The sequence below is a fragment of the Rhipicephalus microplus genome, chromosome 1, assembly GCF_043290135.1.
Source record: "Rhipicephalus microplus isolate Deutch F79 chromosome 1, USDA_Rmic, whole genome shotgun sequence".
In the NCBI taxonomy this organism is placed as follows: Eukaryota; Metazoa; Arthropoda; class Arachnida; order Ixodida; family Ixodidae; genus Rhipicephalus; species Rhipicephalus microplus.
In genome coordinates, this window is record NC_134700.1 from 166,051,439 (window position 1) to 166,070,521 (window position 19,083).

Here is a 19,083-nt window from a genome sequence, read left to right on the forward strand (position 1 = left end):
GGCGTCCGCTTGCCACAGCGTTTTCAGCCAATCTGCTTCAAGAGAACACAGACAAGGAAATGGCTGCTGCACAGGTTCAGAAATAAGTTCCAAATCCCTTTTCATTGTATTCACGGATATTTATCAGATGCACGAACTCGAGTATACATTATCAAACTAAGCATTTTCTATGGTCAGTTACAGCGGGTTCGCATGGATGTATTTACTTGTTGCAGGCATTCAAGTCTAGTACCCAGGCCTTGTACCGATACGTGGGAGGAGTGTACCTCAACATCGGCTACCTCGAGCAAAGCGTGCTCTCCGCGTTATCCTACGAGCCGTTGGATGGCGACCTCTTCGTTGCGAGTTACCCGAAGTGTGGAACGACATGGACGCAGCTCATCGTACTCAGCATTCTGGACGAAAGACCTGCCCCGACAAGCTTCATGGAATCCATGAGCAGAAGTCCATACTTGGAATTTATGGGGGCGGAAGGCGCTCGTGCCATGCCTCGGCCAGGGGTCATCAAGACCCACTTGCCGTTCCACAGGGTCCCTTACTCGGCTAAGGCCAAGTACATCTACGTAACCCGTATGACTGCTGCGTGTCATGCTATTACCACACGAAGACCTTCCTTTCGATAATATTCGACGGTACGTTCGACGAGTTCTTCGAAATTTTCGTCGCTGGAAAAGTGGACTATGGTGACTACTTCGCCCACCTTCTGTCCTGGTACAAACGTCGCAGTGACAGCAACGTGCTGCTCTTGACGTACGAAGACCTCAAGAGGGACCTCCGTGGCTCGGTTCTGAAGATTGCCGACTTCATCGACAAGCAGCAATATGGCGACAAGTTGAGGGAGCAACCGGAATTGTTAAGCAAAGTCCTCGACTCGGTTAGCCTCGACGCGATGAAGAAAGTCAATTCCCAGTTTGAAGAGTGGTGTACAAAAATGGCAAACGTTCCCTTGGAAGCCCTGCCCGAGGAAATGAGATCGAGAATGGAAATCGTGAAAGAATCTTTGCCGAAGCCGGGCACGACAGAATTTGTGAGGAAAGGCATCGTGGGAGACTGGAAAAATCACTTTTCGTCTGAGCAGATCGCGAAAATGAAAGATGTGATTGCTGCGAAGACAGCTGGTAGCGACGTCATGGATCTATGGAAGGTCACGGATATACCACGTTGAGGACGGAGTTCTTTTTTTTTCATTGTCTTTTCTTGATTATCTGGTTCGGTATTCGACATCATGACAGTCACTGGTTGTTGGTATTTGGTGTAAGTTAATCTAATAAATTAATCTGCCCACAAATGTGGTAAGCCATTATTTCAGAACTACAAAATGTTGGCTATGTCGCCAACCATATAGAAAGCTATCCGCGTTTGAAAAGACTGCGGGATGAGAACTAGCCACTTAGGCAGCGCTGATACCGTCCTGCAACTATTTAGTTGTTGCCAAAATACTTTAGTCGTCGATCATACGTTTTTTTTTAATTATGAAAGAACCCTATATTGACGCTCAAGGTTTTTTGGTGTTTTCAGCAGTCCACTGTTTCAGAGCTGTGACGTGCATATAAACAAAAGCTTCATATAAAAAATACAAAACGAACATCCGTGCAAACACGCTCGTGCATCAAATTGTGCTGTTTACTTTATTTTTGTTAATTTACACGTTCAATAAGAGCTTCAACAAATTGGGGAATTCTCAAAATTTGACTGGGAAGAAGCGAATGCTGGGATATACCGTGTTTATTTCACATATATTTTTAACAGATCGCTATATTTTTGGAGGATTGTGAGCATGCGACGGCTGCATGCCGCTGCGGAGCCGCACGCCAACGGAGGCGGCGATTGGGTGGCTATGTCCCGACGTCATGCGGCGGAAGTAGCATCAACAGAGGCGCTACTGCCTTCCGTGCTACCATTGGCTGTACATACACGACGGTGCCACCATAGAACCACTGTGTGGGCGCCGGACATGCTGAGCAGAATGCAAATTTGACATAGGGCACGAAGATTCCTGTCGAAAGCAAGGTCGCTTCTGCTAGTTCAATGTGTGGCCGCTATGGGAAAACGCATTAAAATCACTAATTTCAGACTCTGATAGGCCTGAAAACGAGGCTCTGTCATCCGATTTCAGCACCAAAGTTTTCATTGGCGCTAAATATTTCGGCGGCAAGAGTTTTGTTCACGTTTTGTTTGAGCATCGATTAGCTGTTACTTCAAGTGGAAGGTCTGGTTAATATGACACAAGATAATGGACCACACTTCGGCATCGGAAACTCGAGTGTTTTTGTAAGTGCTGTGAATGTGATCCCTTTGCAAGTGGCTGTTTTTCTCGATGGTTAGTAGAGAAGCTGTTTAAACCTAGTGATAGATTTCGTTCGAAAGGGTTGGAACTGAATATACAATCACAGGCAGAATATACAATTGATTTGAATGAATTAAAGGCGAATATCATTTGGGGCTTAGCCACAAATAATTGCGCGTTGTAGGGGGTAGGAGTGGCATGCTTGCTTTTCGCATGTCAAGTGCACGAATACCCTTTTTCTTCAGCATTCTGCTCGGAAAATCCCCATCTCCAGTGGCCCTTTACTACAGTGCCCTACAATTGCGTATGTATAATATTCTTGTAAGTGTATAGGCAGGTGTCATGTCGCAGTGAACATCGCGTCACAACTTTTGTACAATCGTACTTTCGCGTAACCATCCTTGCTGTTTCAGTGAGGCGCTTCTATATAAGTGGTTGTGACACTCCGTCAGGCATTGGTTCTTTTCTGCCGCCAAGACAGCTGTAATGTACATTTTGTTATTTTTCATTGTCTCAAGCCAATAAATCAGCTGAGACAGGGCCTTTACAGGGACAATACCTATCCGTTTTTTTTTTTTCCTCGTCTTCTCGGGCTGTCTTTTTTTTTTTTCTTGCCGGGAAGAAGAGTTGGAAGTGCGTTGGTTCCCCTGTATAGGAATTCGTATTTATGTTTGTATTTCATTGTGCATATACAAAAGCAGGAAGTTTTCCATCGTAAAGGTGCATGTTGACCCCCCCCCCCCCCCCCTTCTGCTCCCTCTCCGCGCTCCTTTGGGCTACACCTACATAATCTGAGGTAATTAACCATTGACCTCCTCCACATATCGTTCCTGTTTTGTGATTTTGAGTGAGACTGGATTCATAAGGTTTCAACGTGATAAAGTCTCACACATGCGTAGGTGTGCATTATCTCATGAACGAGTTCGTTGATAAAACTTAGTAAACGCACTCCTGACTGGATAAAGAAGGCTGTTAGCTCAGGCCACGGCGTAAGATGCACTTGTGGCTTCGGCCCATGGCATCTTGGACTAGGGACGCCGCCCACATTGCCCGACTCCGCCATCAGCTCACTCTACTGAATTGGTTTACTCCTACTCTTTCAAGTACATATTTAGAAATAGTTCCAACTGAGCAATAAGGACCTGAACATAACATGCTGCACTGCCTAAACGTCCTACTGAACAATGTATGTCGTAAGAACAACGTTAAAAGAAAGAAAAAAGAACGTAAAATGAGGCATTGACTCTCGCCCTGAAATACACATCGAAAGACTGAACCAAAAATCAAGACAAGAAAATGGGGCGACAATGCAGCGCGGATTATGAACGGTTACTTCGACGTTGTTCCTGTCCCGTTTTTGCGGTTTTCGTGCGTGATACCGATGGTGCATGAGGCTCTGGGCTGGGGCTTCATACTCAGAAATTTGCGAGCAAAAAAAAAAATCAAGCTGAATGAAAAACTTCAGTGAAAAAAAAAATATTCAAGTTTCGCGCGCCTGGTGAATTCGTTTTTCTGTTCAAAATGGCAGTGTTGTTTTCGCCAAATTTTGTCAAAATTACTTTTATCATTGTTTTTATAACTTTAAACAAAATTTTTACGTTGTTTCATGTAAAAAATCTTTTTCTAAAGAAGTTGAGTGACGTCGGTGATGACACGCACTATTGATGTCGATGATATGAAACTGCGCTGGACTGCATGAAAAGTTACGGTTCCGCATGGTGATCTGCCGCTCACCACCGAAGTTTCGGGGCTGTAATTGATCTTGTACGCTAGCTCCTTGCCTGTTTCTTGTTCGAGGGAATACAACCACTTCAGCTACAACCGCATCAAGTTTTCACTATGGCGGTATGTCTGGAAATAGTTCCTCAAGCAGCCCTCGCTACTTTGCCGTGTCGGCTACTCGTTGCATGACCAAATCGGGAGTGGTCTTGGGGCTGTCGTGAGCATGGATGCTCAGTTTAGCGTACGAATATTATTCCGTTGATCTAGGATTCCGCGAATCATTGTACTCATGATCAGCCAATGTCCTCTGTGTATCGCCTCCGAAGGAGATGTTTATAAGCTGGCGTGTCGTTTTTTTTTTTTTTTTTCGTGACCCACTCGTAACTGAAGATACGTATCATACAGCCGAAAGCGGAAAGGAGACCCAGTGATGTGATTTAACGTTCGCTTCACTACTGCGACGTTTCTTTTCTTTGTGTGTCGTGCAAATTACCTTCTCTGTGATCGCGATCAAACGCTTGTTGCCGAGCATGGCTGCTCGCAAAATGCAGGCCGCGTTTGCAGAAAATAACCGGGGTCGTATCCTATGTACGCAATTGTCTTTGTGTTTCGCCACTTTGCATGCTTCAAACACGACCTACGCTTTCAGTGAACGTCTCGGCCCCCATGTTTCGAAAGTGTCTCGCGTACGCTGGCGAGCCATATCTGAATCACTGTTCATTTATTTATTTATTTATTCATTCAAGTGGCAACATTTTATGAGAGGAGAAATACTTTTATTTTGCTTTACAGATACTGATCAAATGGGGAAAACAGTGAGAAAATGATAAATATATTATACAATGGTTGCACAAAATCTAAACGGGAAATGAAACATTACAGAATACAGATGGTAATATGTAAACATAAAGTACAGCTGGTGAAGTTTATTGAATGAATGCCATAGATGTTGACAAAGCATGGCATTATGTTTAGGACTGTATTTCGATAGGGTCAGAACAATCCACGATACTTAGATAAGGCACACAGCTCTAGTGTTCTTGAGGGAGCAATTCCAGCAGCTCAATAAAGGTATTGGAATACTGTTGAATGGTTTCATACTCCGCATGTGTGCACGGTCATCTGCGATGAAGCTCATTTTGGTTGTTTCACAGAACCCTAATGAAGACACAGAATGGAACGACGTTCTCAGGCAAAAGGGAATCCTGCCCCCAAAGAAGGAAGTGGAGAAGACATTCACCGAGGATGAGATAGTGAACATCGTGGAGTCCACAGTTCAAGAAAAGCTAAGTGGTAAAGGTTTTCAATACACGAATGTGAGTGTGAACAGTTCGTGACACGGAGGTGACGCACATTTGTTAATGGTTTTATGATGTGTCGCCTTACTTGGCTCTCAAGATAACTCCGACCAGTGCATGTAGGCATGACATGGCCACATTTTATACGACTTAGCACATAAGTGGTACACTAGGAACTCTTTAGACCTGGAAACATAGAAGGACGTGAGGTGACGTTCGGTTCATGTTGACATATCAATGACATGTATGTGGTTCTCTTAACCATACATGACGACATTGTGCCAGTCTTGTTTCAGGTGCTCTTAATTGTTATTTAGCACTTTTGAATAGCTCCAGCCAGAGGTCCGCAAACTCACTCATACTCAGATAGAGCCACGAGTTAGAGTGTGGGTAAGTCCGAGCGAGTAATAATGTGGGAAGCTTTAGTCTGCATGAGTACTATCTGCCTTTCCGCGATGCCATGGGGGATGGGCCCTTCTCTAGCAGAAGAGTCGCAAAACATCTCCCGGTCTTGGAGGGCTTCGTTCTAGCAATGCCAGTTCTCCCAGCTCTTACCAAACTCTGTCAAAACCCTAGAGGGTAGCTAAGAAAAATGCAAAGGGTGGATTGGGAAAACTTGAGGGGAGTTTGAGGGAGTGCGCCTGTGGATATTTTTGGCGAGTCAGAGTAAGGTTTAAGTGCAAAATATATTTCTGGAGTAAGTCTAGGTGAGCTCAAAAAAAAAAGTGATGATGATTGATATGTGGCGTTTAACGTCCCAAAACCACCATATGAATATGAGAGATGCCGTAGTGGAGGGCTCCGGAAATTTTGACCACCTGGGGTTCTTTAACGTGCACCCAAATCTGAGCACACGGGCTTACATTTCCGCCTCCATCGGAAATGCAGCCGCCGCAGCCGGGATTCGATCACGTGACCTGCAGGTCAGCAGCCAAGTACCTTAGCCACTAGACCTTTGCGGCGGGGCAAGAAAAAAAAAAGTGTAAAAGCTCGTCATTTTTTGCCGACATTCGGCTCCAACCAAAATTTGTGTTTATAGTTCTTGTCATTTTACAACCAACTTGGTTTTTGGTAATCAACCCAACCAGATAGGCAGTCTGTAAGTGTTTAGCTTCTTGTCTTTTTTTTGCCTTTTTTTATTTTGTTATGGGTCTGCATCTACGTGGACTGCTTACAGTGGAACTCGTTGGAAGTGTATTTAGAGAAGTAGTTGCAAGTGTACGGTACCTTTCACTTGAGGCAGTGTTGTTGCAAACAAACTGCTTTCGGCACTGCCAAATGCTACTTGTGACCGAAGAAAATCTTAGGTGTGTCTGGCATCAAGTAAGCCAGTTCAAGTGAACCCCAGAAAAAACGGCTTGCCAAGCATTACGAGAAGGAGATTAAAACCATGAGTAGTAAAACAAAAGCTGTATTTGCATATGCAGTGTGGATGGATGGAGCATTTTTCACTTTACTGAACTTCAGCATTGCTGCAAAAAGTGTGCACTTCTGTAATAAAGTGAGTGGGAATAGGGGGATGTTGTTGCCATGTCGAATGTTACAGATGCAATAGGCCTTGATGTCAACGTACTTGCATTAGGAATGAAAGTTTGATTGAGTGAGGCTCCTTGAGATACTTTGCTTGTTTCTGTTTTCTGTGTCATCTAGTGTTGTCTATCGCTCTACATTGTATTTATACATGCAAGAAAAAAACAACAGTGAAGTTGTGTTTTCATTGTTTGCCTATAAAGAGACAGAAGCCATTTATAGCAACACACAAGAGTGCGACAGCAGTTTAAAATAAGGACTCCAAGGTTGGCGTAGGAAGAGTGGGTTGTCCAAAGAGAGCACTCCAAAGAGGCCTTTCCAAGGGATACAGTAGACTCATTAAATGGAACCTGAAGGGACCAGGAAGATATATTACATTTAACAGGTGCCTGTTTACTGAGACATGAACAGGGGTGCAGCATGCATGTACAAAACCAATCACATCAGAGGCACTTGTTCCATTTAAGCAGCAGTTCCATTTAATATATTTCTATTATTGGCTGTCTACTGTAATAATTTTAGGGAAAGAACATCGAAGAGGGTGTGATTGCTGGGAGTGACTATCATTCTTCAGTACTAGGAAAGATCACGCGAGATATCATCATTGTATGTTTTTCTGGTCTCTGTAAAATCTGCAAGCTGCTAAATAAGTGAAACTGTGCATATTATTTACATTTGGCTTTGGCAAAGTGCAGCTGCAAGCAGTCGGTATAGAACACATTTGGGAAGGGGAGCGGCATGCAGTATATGCTGCTTACAGTAAAATCAAGAGTGAGCGCCTGCCTTCCTTTTTTCGGAGATTTGAAATATGCGTTAATGGGGGGACCGAGCAAGCATGCCCCCCTGCCCTCCCACCACAGCTGTTGTTTCCCTCATTTTTTTTTTTATTAGCCGGGGAGAATAATGACAGTGGATGCACATGCATTCATTAAAGCATTTCAGTCAAAGCACGTGCACCTTTCCTGCTGCTATCTTGAATTTTGATCCGAGACCAAGTAAGGACCCCCCTCCAATGCTGTCGAATTATCTTGCACTGTAGGGGGGTTGCTTGCTTGAAATTTCACGGTATCCAAGTTTATTCTGTGTCTTTAAAGCGTTATCCTTGCTGTTATGTTTTGACTTTCACATTGGAATGAAAGATAATGCGATTTGTGATCACTACAGCATCTAAGAAACAATGAGGAAATGGTGTTTTTTGTCTGCTTTTTTGCTAAGTCACATGCAGGCATTTGCTTGAGACTTTCTTGGCACACCTGGATGGCTAGCTTTTGAAGGAAACAATCCCGGGACGCTGACCTAAACAGTCAATCCACCAGAAGTCTGTGAAGGCAATATTGAAGTTTCAAGAGGCTTTAATTACTCCACTCCTAAAGGCAGCGTCTCCTGCGCCGCGCGGCGCAGCAGCCAGCTGCATTTTAGTTTTTCGTGTCCTTTTGCGTCTCGCCGATTAAGAGCATTAATTCGCAAACCACTTTATCATAACAAATATAGCCAATTCTGCCAGAGTCATCAAACGTCCAATATTATTGGGCCTGTGGACAGGACCACCACCAACAGCAAGTCAGGCTGACGGGAGGCCGATGAGCTGGCGCAAATGTTGAAACAATACAGGCGCGAACGAAAAAAAAAAAGAAAAAGTAACAAAGAGTGCAAGAGGCTCGAACCACCGACCCCACCAGTTCATATTGTGCCGCTCCAGCCAACTAGGCCACAGCTGCCAATGGGTTTAGAACGATTAACAAGCCAGTTTTGTATTGTTGTCATGCCGGACCTAACTATTTTTTTTTTATTTTCACGTTTGGGCATAACTTTTACTGCTTCTATCGTTACGTCTAGACGTATTGCAAAACACTCCGACTATTCAAACAAAGTGTCTAACCGGAAAAGTGCATGACGTTACTTCCGTGCGGCGCAGCAGCCATTTCCGTGTGGGGGTGGCTCGTGCACCGCGCGGCGCAGCAGTCTCTGCCATTCCTGAACTTGTCTATTCATTTCTCTTGCAAACATGTATCATTTTAATGCTATTATTTTTGTCATTGTTTCCCCCTCTTCCTTTCTCCAAGTGTAAGTTATCAAACTATCAGTTTCTCTTTTCACTAGCAACTCTACTTTTCTCTCATTTATTTCCTTCTCTCTCAAATGAAAATTTAATTCTTAGCGGCCCTTGGCACATATTGTGCCTTGCATTTCCTCATTACCTTTTGCAATGTGCAGGAACTGAAAAAGCCATGGAAGACATGACCCTTGAAGAGCTTGAAGAGCTCGAGGATGAAGAAGACGAAAGAGTGCTTCTAGAGTACAGGTGGCGTGCTTGTTTTTTTTCTTCTTCTTTTTTATGTTCTTTATTCACCAGATTCCAAGCAGTGCCAAAAGGCGTTACAGCAAAAGGAAGGGGAGGGGGGGGGGGCTAAATATTGAATGAAATACATCTTCTTTCATACTTGAAATAGAACTTCATTCACGCAAAGATACGCCGTCATTCATGTCGCAGGGAGTTACAGCAAGGAGTAAAATACATCTTCGTTTCCACAGCGTAGTACTTGCTTTTCAGTTAGGCTGTACCACTGTTTACTTGGTCTTGGAAAAAAAAAAGTTGGCATTCATGTTTATTAAGTTGGATGTTCCAGGATTTTGTGATTTCGATCATGAGGTTTTGGAATGTAGTGGGGTCTTCGTAGCCTGCATTGGTCGGCACACTGATACCGTGTCACTTGTGGCAACGTAAGTGCACTTTGAGCGAATGCACTCCACCGCGAGTGTCATTTGCCCGCTATCACACGAGAAAGTTTAGTGTCACTCGCTGTGAAGTACACTTGCTGGCAGGTGTGTTTTCCAATTTCACTTCGCTGCGACGAAGTGTGTGGCTATGATGAGTGAAGTGGCTGTGCGTGATCGTGAAGATAGAATTGTGTTTGAAGTGCGCGCCACAGAGACAGTCGAAGAAGATGACGCAGAAAAAAAAATCAGGGCAGGTGGTGGTGCGAAGAAGAAGGAGTGAGGCAGACGTGGCTGGAAGGAAGAAGCAAGGTTGAAGAACCAGGGCGTGGGAGCAGTGACCCGTCGGGTTGCGGACTTGAGGTCTCAGCAGGCTCCCACCTGGGGCCATACCAGCCGTCCTTGCAGTTCGGGCCTTGAGTGGGCGAAACGTCGCCAGGACGTTTTCGCCAGGCGAGTCCGGCACCTACGGCAGCGAGCGCCAGCCAGCGTTCGAGATAGGCATGCCAAACGCCTTGCGTGCTCCAGGTCAACGACCTCTGCAGTGAGCCGCGTTCTTGGCCGCGGCTGTCATTGGACTTACCAGGCTACCCAAGCGTCGGCCGTCCCTTCCCAGCGTTGAGTTTGCCGCCGGTACTTGACCACCGTCTTCCTCTCCGGTGAACTCTTTCTATTTTTATGCCCTTGTAACTCTCACACCAGCATTCCAAGCACGTTATACTTTTGCCCTTACTTCATTTATTATTAGACCTTTTATGTCTTTCTGTAAATACATTTTTTTTGTGTGACTGCATAAACGACCTCGTTACTGCCCGATGACGATTGAGTCATCGCAGGTTTCCGTACAGAAACACGAGCGTCTCGTCTAGAGCTTTGTCTCTCTATACAGCTCGTTACATTGGCCTCCGCGACAGGACGAGGCCGTTTACTGCAGTAATAGTTACTGTTCCCTGGTTGCATTTTGCTAAAAAAAAAAGACAGATTAAAGATGAGTTCGGATTTAACAGCACTGGCGTTGCGCATGGGGCTAGAGGGAGCTGAGTTAAGGGCTTGGGTAGAAGAACGAGAGTCTCGAGCTCGAGAAGAGAGGGCTGCAGAACGTGAAGCAAGGAAAGAGAAGATGGAGCAGATAGAGTTAGAACGGCGACTTCAGGAGGAATACCAGAAGACTATACAGTTGCGTCTTCAACTCGCTCAGGCTGAAGGCGTTAGAGAGTCAGTGGTGGCTGACCAAGGCCGACCAGTTCGAGCATCTCCTACCATTAATCCTCACAATTTTATGCCAGGGTTTAACGAGAACCGGGACGACTTAGACGCATACCTAAAAAGGTTTGAGAATGTTGCTACCGGTCAAGAACGGCCAAAAGACAAGTGGGCCACGACCCTAAGTTTGTGTTTGAGCGGGGAGGCTCTCAAGGTCTTTGGTCGTCTGTCGCCAGAAGGGGCTCTCGATTATGACAAAACCAAGTTGGCGCTACTGCAACGATTTCGTTTCACGGCGGAGGGCTACCGTGAAAAATTCCGACACAGCAAGCCACAAGATGATGAAACGGGCGTGCAGTATGCAACGAGGCTAACAAGCTTCTTCGACAGATGGGTTGAGATGTCGAAAACGGAAAAGGAACACTCATCAGTTTTGAATCTCATAGTAGCGGAGCAATTTATAAACAACTGTCATGATAAGGTGGCGCTATTTTTGCGAGAGAAAAGCTGCCGTAAGCTTGAAGAGATGGCAGAACCGGCCGACAATTTCTTAGAAGCTCAGCGACAGTCAAACTTGCTTGTTTTCCGTGACAAAGGGGAGAACACTCCTGCAGGAAAAGGCGGTAATTCAACTTCAAAGGCTTCCACTCGATGTTTTGTGTATGACAAGACCGTTCACAGAGCTGCAGAATGCCGCGCTCGGACAAGGCAACCATACTGTGGGTATTGTCGTAAAACTGGGCACGACACCCAAGCGTGTATCAAGATACCCAGCACTACCCAGAAAGCCTCATGTATATGGTCGCAAAGGGAGAACCTTAACGAAGTCGAGCAGGTGGAGGACGAAAAAAGTGAAGAGAGTATGGCTAGTGCAGTGAATTCCGAACCAAGGGTGACGAAGCATCAGATGTCCATGTTGCAGGGCGTGATATCCGGCAAGACTGCCTCAGTATTACGGGACACAGGAAGTAATACGATGGTTGTGCGGCGTTCCCTCGTGCCAGACGGAGCACTTACGGGAACCACGGCAACATTGTTCTTGGCGGATGGAAGTAGAATTAAGGTTCCAGAGGCAAAGGTGGAAATTTTTTCACCATACTTTTCAGGCGTATGCATCGTAAAATGCATGATTTCTCCGTTATACGACATTATCGTGGGAAATGTGCCCAGATCACGTCAGGCTCACGACCCTGATACAACATGGAAAGAGAAGCTTGCTGTACCGAAATTAGAGACGGACAGTGTAGCACGTAAACGATACAAGGAGGAAAGTCATCACTTGAACCACTTGCTGAACGGCATCAAGAGCACAAGGTCTAAGCCGGATTCAGCCACACTCAAGGTCGACAGTTTGAAAATGACCAGAAAGGATCTCGAAACTGCGCAAGCAGAAGACAAGACCTTGGATACCTGCAGAAACAAAGCCGGACAAGTATATTATGGAAGGGGATCAACCCATTATTCGTTTACCATAGAAAGGGGGATAGTCTACCGCCATTACCGGTTATCCTCGGGCAAAATGATAAAGCAGGTGGTAGTTCCCTGCAAATTGCGCAGCCAAGTGCTTCAGATGGCGCACGAAAGTCTGATGTCAGGACATCAAGGTACGAAAAGAACCATTGATCGGGTACTAGGATCGTTCTATTGGCCTGGAGTACAGGAAGAAGCTAAAAGATATGTTCGATCTTGTGATACGTGCCAAAGAACGTACCTGAAAAGCAAAGTAGGCAAAGCACCACTTGGCCAAATGCTGTTGATTGAGACACCATTCGAGCGAGTGGCAGTTGACATTATCAGACCCTTGAAACCAGTCTCTAACAAGGGTAACCGATACATTCTGACAATGGTTGACTTTGCGACACGTTATCCGGACGCAGTGGCCCTGCCCGCGATTGATTCGGCGACTGTGACAGAGGGCCTGTTGGAAATGTTTTCACGCACTGGATTTCCACGTGAGATTCTGTGCGATCAGGCATCTTGCTTCACGTCCGAGTTGATGAGAGAAGTCAACGCATTGTTATCCATCAAAAATCTAAGTTCGACACCCTACCACCCTATGTGCAACGGGATGGTTGAACGGTTTAATGGCACGTTGAAACAGATGCTGCGAAAACTATGTCAAGAGGATTCGAAATCATGGGATCGGCTGCTCGCGCCATTCCTTTTTGCATACCGAGAGGTACCCCAAACCAGCATGGGATTCTCGCCATTTGAACTTATCTATGGGAGATACGTTAGAGGCCCTCTCAGTATATTGAAGGAGATATGGACGGGAGAACACATCAGTGATGAAGTAAAAACAATGTATGGCTACGTCTTGGATCTTCGAGATCGTCTTGAGAAGACGTTGCAATTAGCCCATGAAAACTTGTCACAAGCGAGGAAAACTCAAAAGCAGTACTATGATCGGGGAAGCAAGAACCGTCTGTTAGAAGTGGGAGATCATGCTTTGATCTTACTCCCTACCACGGAGAACAAGTTATTGATGCAATGGAAAGGACCTTTTCGAGTCGTTGGAAAGAAAGATAACCACGACTATTTATTGGACCTGGGACATGGCAACAAACTGTTCCACATGAATATGCTGAAGCGCTATGAAAATCGGCAGCCGAGGACAACCCCTCAAACAGCATCTTTCGTTGTCATGGAAGAGGACGAGACAGACACGCCATTACCAGTCTGCAAGACTACCCGAAGCGTTGGCGTGGAAGCAATTCCTATAGTCGAGGGACTGGAAGAAGAGAAGCGTGTTGCGCTTGAAAAGATTCTAGTCGCTTATGACGATGTCTTTTCCGACATCCCCGGAAAGACAAACATTTTGGAGTGCCGCCCTCAGTTGACAACATCTGAACCTATTAACACTCCACAGTACCCTTTGCCGATAGCAGTGAAGGAAGTTGTCGAGAAGGAAGTTCAAGACATGCTGAAGCTTGGCGTCATCGAGAGATCGAATTCTCCTTATAATTCACCACTGATTCTCGTCAAGAAGCCGGATAACACTTATCGTACGTGTGTGGACTTTCGGCGTATCAATGAGATTCTAATCGGCGATGCCGAACCCATACCACGTACGGACATAATGTTCACCGAGATCGGCACCAAGACATATTTTTCCAAGTTCGATCTGACGAAAGGCTATTGGCAAGTCCCACTCCATCTGGCTTCAAGACCAGTCACTGCCTTCTCGACGCAGCCAGGACATTACCAATTCATATATATACCTTTCGGCATCAAGACGGCTTCCGCAGTGTTCACGAGATTAATGAGGACTCTTCTTCAGGGTGTGGAAAACGTAGTCCATTACATTGACGACGTTCTTGTAGCTACAGCGACCTGAGAGGAGCACTTGGAGACTTTACAGCACTTGTTGCAGCGAGTCCGTGAAGAAGGACTAACCATCAAGCCACAGAAATGTGAAATCGCCGTGGAATCCATCATCTTCTTGGGTCATCGGTTCGGAGCCGGAACTATTCAACCAGTAGAAAGTACAGTGGTGAAGATTGCTAACGCAACTCAACCCGAGACCAAGAGGCAGCTGCGATCGTTCCTGGGATTAGCAGGATACTACCGCGATTTAATACCCCGATATGCCGAAAAGGCCCAGCCTTTAATGGAATTAACCAAGAAAAGGGAAAAGAACAAGATCTGCTGGAACCAAGAAAGAGAAGCGGCTTTTGAGACACTGAAGCAAGCCCTCTCATCAGGACCAATAGTACGAGCTCCTGATCCGAAACGCACATTCGTACTGCATTCGGATGCGTCTGACACCTGTATCGGGGCAGTTCTCATGCAGGACCACGATGGGGTGTTACATCCAGTGTCATACGCCAGCCGACAGCTATTGCCGCCAGAACAGAATTACTCCACCATAGAACGAGAATGTCTGGCACTAGTGTGGGCAATAGAAAAGTTTCACATCTTTGTGTACGGAACGCAGTTTGTTGTGCAAACTGATCACCAACCTTTACAATATCTAGCTAAGGTCAAACACCTGAACAGCAGAGTTCTGAGATGGAGTCTGGCATTACAAGAGTATTCTTTTGTTATTCAACATATTAGAGGCTCAGATAATTCAGGTGCCGATTTCATGAGTAGGCTGTAACCTAAGCTTTCACGGAAGTGTATTGCAACTGGTTTACAGTTTGTCTACAATGTATATTTCTGAACCACGTGGTTGATTCACCAGAAGAAAACAGTCATCGTGCCATGGCTGACTACATGTTTTTTTCCTTGGTTTTTTTATGCGTGAGGATGTGTGAACATTTATTGTGGACATATATCACCTCTATTCACTGGTGCAGTGCAGTGGTCTTGTGCGGACACATGGTGATTGCGACTAAGACGTGGCTAGAAATTTTTTTTTTCTTAGAAAGAAAAAAAAAACTTTTTCAGAAGGAGGGGCATGTGTGATGAGTGAAGTGGCCGTGCGTGATCGTGAAGATAGAATTGTGTTTGAAGTGCGCGCCACAGAGACAGTCGAAGAAGATGACACAGAAAAAAAAAATCAGGGCAGGTGGTGGTGCGAAGAAGAAGGAGTGAGGCATACGTGGCTGGAAGGAAAAAGCAAGGTTGAAGAACCAGGGCGTGGGAGCAGTGACCCGTCGGGTTGCGGACTCGAGGTCTCAGCAGGCTCCCTCCTGGGGCCATACCAGCCGTCCTTGCAGTTCGGGCCTGGCGTGGGCGAAACGTCGCCAGGACGTTTTCGCCAGGCGAGTCCGGCACCTCCTACGGCAGCGAGCGCCAGCCAGCGTTCGAGATAGGCATGGCAAACGCCGTGCGTGCTCCAGGTCAACGACCTCCGCAGTGAGCCGCGTTCTTGGTCGCGGCTGTCATTAGACTTACCAGGCTACCCAAGCGTCGGCCGTCCCTTCCCAGCGTTGAGTTTGCCGCCGGGACTTGACCACCGCCTTCCTCTCCGTTGAACTCTTTCTGTTTTTATGCCCTTGTGACTCTCACACCAGCATTCCAAGCACGTTATATTTTTGCCCTTACTTCATTTATTATTAGACCTTTCATGTCTTTTGGTAAATACATTTTTATTGTGTGACTGCATAAACGGCCTCGTTACTGCCCGATGACGATTGAGTCATCGCAGGTTTCCGTACAGAAACACGAGCGTCTCGTCTAGAGCTTTGTCTCTCTATACAGCTCATTACAGTGGCCTCGGTAGCAATGGCTTTCACAGAAACACGCTGTTGTCTAAAGCGGCACTTATAGTACCTTTAAACCATTGTTTTCGTTATTAGAAATATTCCTATATATTAAAACAATTCATACTACAACAAAAACCCTCGCTACTCTTGCCCTCGGGCTGTTTGCGGCCACGTCCGCTGGGGGTATGCGGCAGCACATGTTTATGCGATGGCTGCGTCCATCGCATTGTTTACTTCCTTGCACACTTGCACGTGTAGAGGTGAGTCTTTCTCTAGTCATTTGGACGGCATGTGCCACTGGTGCTATGTCCACGAAGGCTACATGGTCCGGTGCTGACACACGGGAGCAATAATGTCAAATATATGTTGCGCTACCAGTTCGACAGTTGCCACCACCATCATTTTCAAAATACGCTTCGCTTCCTCGTGTAGCAGTGCACCGCCTAAGTGACACATAGAGAGCGTAAGTACTAAGTACACTCGCTCGAAGTGCACTCAAGTTGCCACGTGTGATAGGGGCATGACTCATGAGTTGACTCACTTGGACTCAATTAGAGGTCTGAGTCTGAATGAGCCCCGGTGAATAATGCTTCGATGAGTTTGAGTCCGATTGAGCCTTGTTGAAAAAAAGTTCTGCGGATCTAAGTGCAAGTGTGTCCTAAGCACAACTTATAGTATTTTGTTAGTGAGTCTGAGTCAGTTCCACATTTTTTTTTTTGCTGAGCTAAGGCTTGTCTATTCAACCTCAGTGGCACTATTAGCACGTTTGTACTAATGGCTACTATCTCATACCTAAACGCACAGGGGCTAATATGTAAGCTCTATATCTATTGACCAGAGATGTGTGTTACAGATAAGGCTAACTATTTAACAGGAAGTTGATAAAAATACGCTGTGTTAGTCAAGCCCGTAGCAAGGGGGTTGCACTAGAGGCTTGGGCCCCCCCACCCTTCAAAATTCGGATAGGGGGAGGAGGACCTTTTGCAAAGAATAAATAATGATAGTGTTTCTTAAAAACCTCCAACAAGTGCACCCCCCCCCCACCAACAAAAATTTTCCTGGCTACAGACCTATTGTGAATCATCGCTTTCAATTAAAATGTCTTTGTTGGATTGCAGCTGCTGATAACTCAAATTTCAAACTATAATATTAAAAGGCCCCAAGTAAAGCGCCGAATATGCAAGATATTAGTGTTAAAGAGCATTAACAAAATGGTCTAAAAGCTAAAATCTAAGTAAATGCTAACAGATTCACTCTGGTCGAGCCGTGAGTCCGAGTCTGAGGGAGTAATAGTTCGGTGAGATTGAGTCCGAGTGAGTCCAGTCAGAAAAAAATTCTAGTGAATCTGAGTCTGACTGAAGACAGTTTTGGTGAGTTCGAGTGTTGAGTGAGCACTAAGCTTAAAATATATTTTGTCAATAAGATCACCATTGCCACGCATGTGAATTGCCATAATGTTGGACTGAATTTCCGATTTGCCATTGAACTACACGGCTACATATATGCTAACCCTGTTTTACAATGTTACTTTGTTTTATTTCTAGTTAGATACGACATACAGTAAAAGCTCGTTAATTCGAATTCCATGGGAACGCTGAGCAATTTCGAATTAAACAAAATTTGAAATAATGAAAGTGAGCAAAAATGGGTGGATTTCGGGGGTGGGGGCACAAAAAATATTTATTGGCCAAAAAAGTCGGTGATGACCATCTGCTTCTTTTCTCTGAATGCCACAGCTGCGGCTCTCTGTTTCAGCGCGCGCACGCAGCGCAGGGAGTCCTCTTCACCCTCTTCAAAGCTGAAGAATAGACGCGCCACATTAAGTGCCTCCATCACCGCAGAAGCTGACAGGCGCAGGCGCTTCGTCATTTTCGTCTTCCTCACCTTCTGGCTCTTCAGCATCAGGCCGCGCACCGGCTACTTGAGAGATAATGTCCTCATCAGTCAGGGCACTACACACCGATGCACCGGTGTCAACTTCAACATAATCGGCAAAACGTACGCCCCGAAGAGTGTCGCGCAATGCCACTGGTATGAGCTCCTCAGCCCCATCCACGTCGACGTCACAACTATCCTGCGCACTTCCAGCTGCAAATCCACTGTGGCGGAAACAGTTTGCGATTGTGGTCGCGGTCACCTGTTCCCATGCGCTCACCAACATGTGCATGGCAGTGACCAGCGTAATGCCGAAGTCCTTCCTGTCGCCCGAGCACAAAATCATTGTCTCCAGCACGTGACGCCTATAAAAGCACTTAATGTTCCTTATCACACCCTGGTCCATTGGCTGTAGGGCCGCAGTCGTATTTGCCGGAAGGAACACCAACTTAGTTGCTCTCAGCTCAACGTCGACTTTGTGCGCCGAACAGTTGTCGACGACAAGAAGAACGCGTCTGCCGCCCAGTTTCATTCGCCTGTCGAATTTCAGTAGCCACTTCCTGAATAGGTCACCTGTCATCCAGGCTTTCTTGTTTGCGGCGTACTCCGTTGGCAGTGAGCCAATGTTTTTAAAGCACCGTGGCTTGAGTGCTTTGCCAATCACAAAAAGAGGGACCTTTACCGTACCGGTCATATTTGCGGCGACCAGAACAGTGACACGCTCTTTGCTGCGCTTGCCGCCAGCACAGCTGTCTCCCTAGTAGGTGATCGTCTTGTCTGGCTCCAACTTGAAAAATAACGCTGTCTCGTCAGCGTTAAACACATCCTGTGGTGAGTAGCTCTCCAAGTACTGCTGCAGGGTGTCGCTTCTCCAAGTAGCGCATGTTTCGGCGTCCACTTCTATTGCCTCGCCGGATAACGTGCGGAATACGGGATTGTGCCGCTCCCTGAAACGATGAAACTATCCCTCGGAGGCGACAAAGTCTTCAATGTCCAAGCTCAGGGCGAAATCGGCTGCCTTGGCCACGATGATAGGGCCGCTCAATGCGATACTCTGGGCTCTCATTTCTTTAACCCAGATAATCAAAGCTGACTCCAGTTCCGGGAACTTCGCTGTCCTTAGCCTTTTTCGACTGGCGCCGAAATCCTCGGCTTCATAGGCGTTTTCAATGGCAGTCCTGTTGCAAATGTAGGTTGACAACGTGCTCGGAGGTATGCCGTGCTTCTTCGCAATTTCGTATTTGCTCGAGTTCCCTTGGTTAACCTTTCGCAAAATCTCCACCTTCTCCTTGACAGTCTT

At 46.0% G+C, this 19,083-nt stretch overlaps 2 protein-coding genes across 2 annotated transcripts in view; both read left to right on the forward strand.

Annotated features, from left to right (window-relative positions):
- Positions 1 to 1,223, forward strand: LOC119178463 (sulfotransferase ssu-1). Its single transcript, XM_037429669.2, is given in 3 exon segments — positions 1 to 74; positions 216 to 561; positions 564 to 1,223. Coding segments are annotated over 3 exon segments (963 nt in total). The 5' UTR covers positions 1 to 59; the 3' UTR covers positions 1,166 to 1,223.
- A 2,725-nt stretch (positions 1,224 to 3,948) lies between these two features.
- LOC119178462 (viral IAP-associated factor) overlaps positions 3,949 to 19,083 on the forward strand; it is a 30,381-nt gene continuing 15,246 nt past the window's right edge. The window contains exons 1-3 of the mRNA XM_075887587.1: positions 3,949 to 4,132; positions 5,164 to 5,302; positions 9,052 to 9,139. Coding sequence (XP_075743702.1) covers positions 4,127 to 4,132; positions 5,164 to 5,302; positions 9,052 to 9,139 — 233 coding nt within the window. The 5' untranslated portion in view covers positions 3,949 to 4,126. The remainder of the gene's footprint in view (positions 4,133 to 5,163; positions 5,303 to 9,051; positions 9,140 to 19,083) is intronic.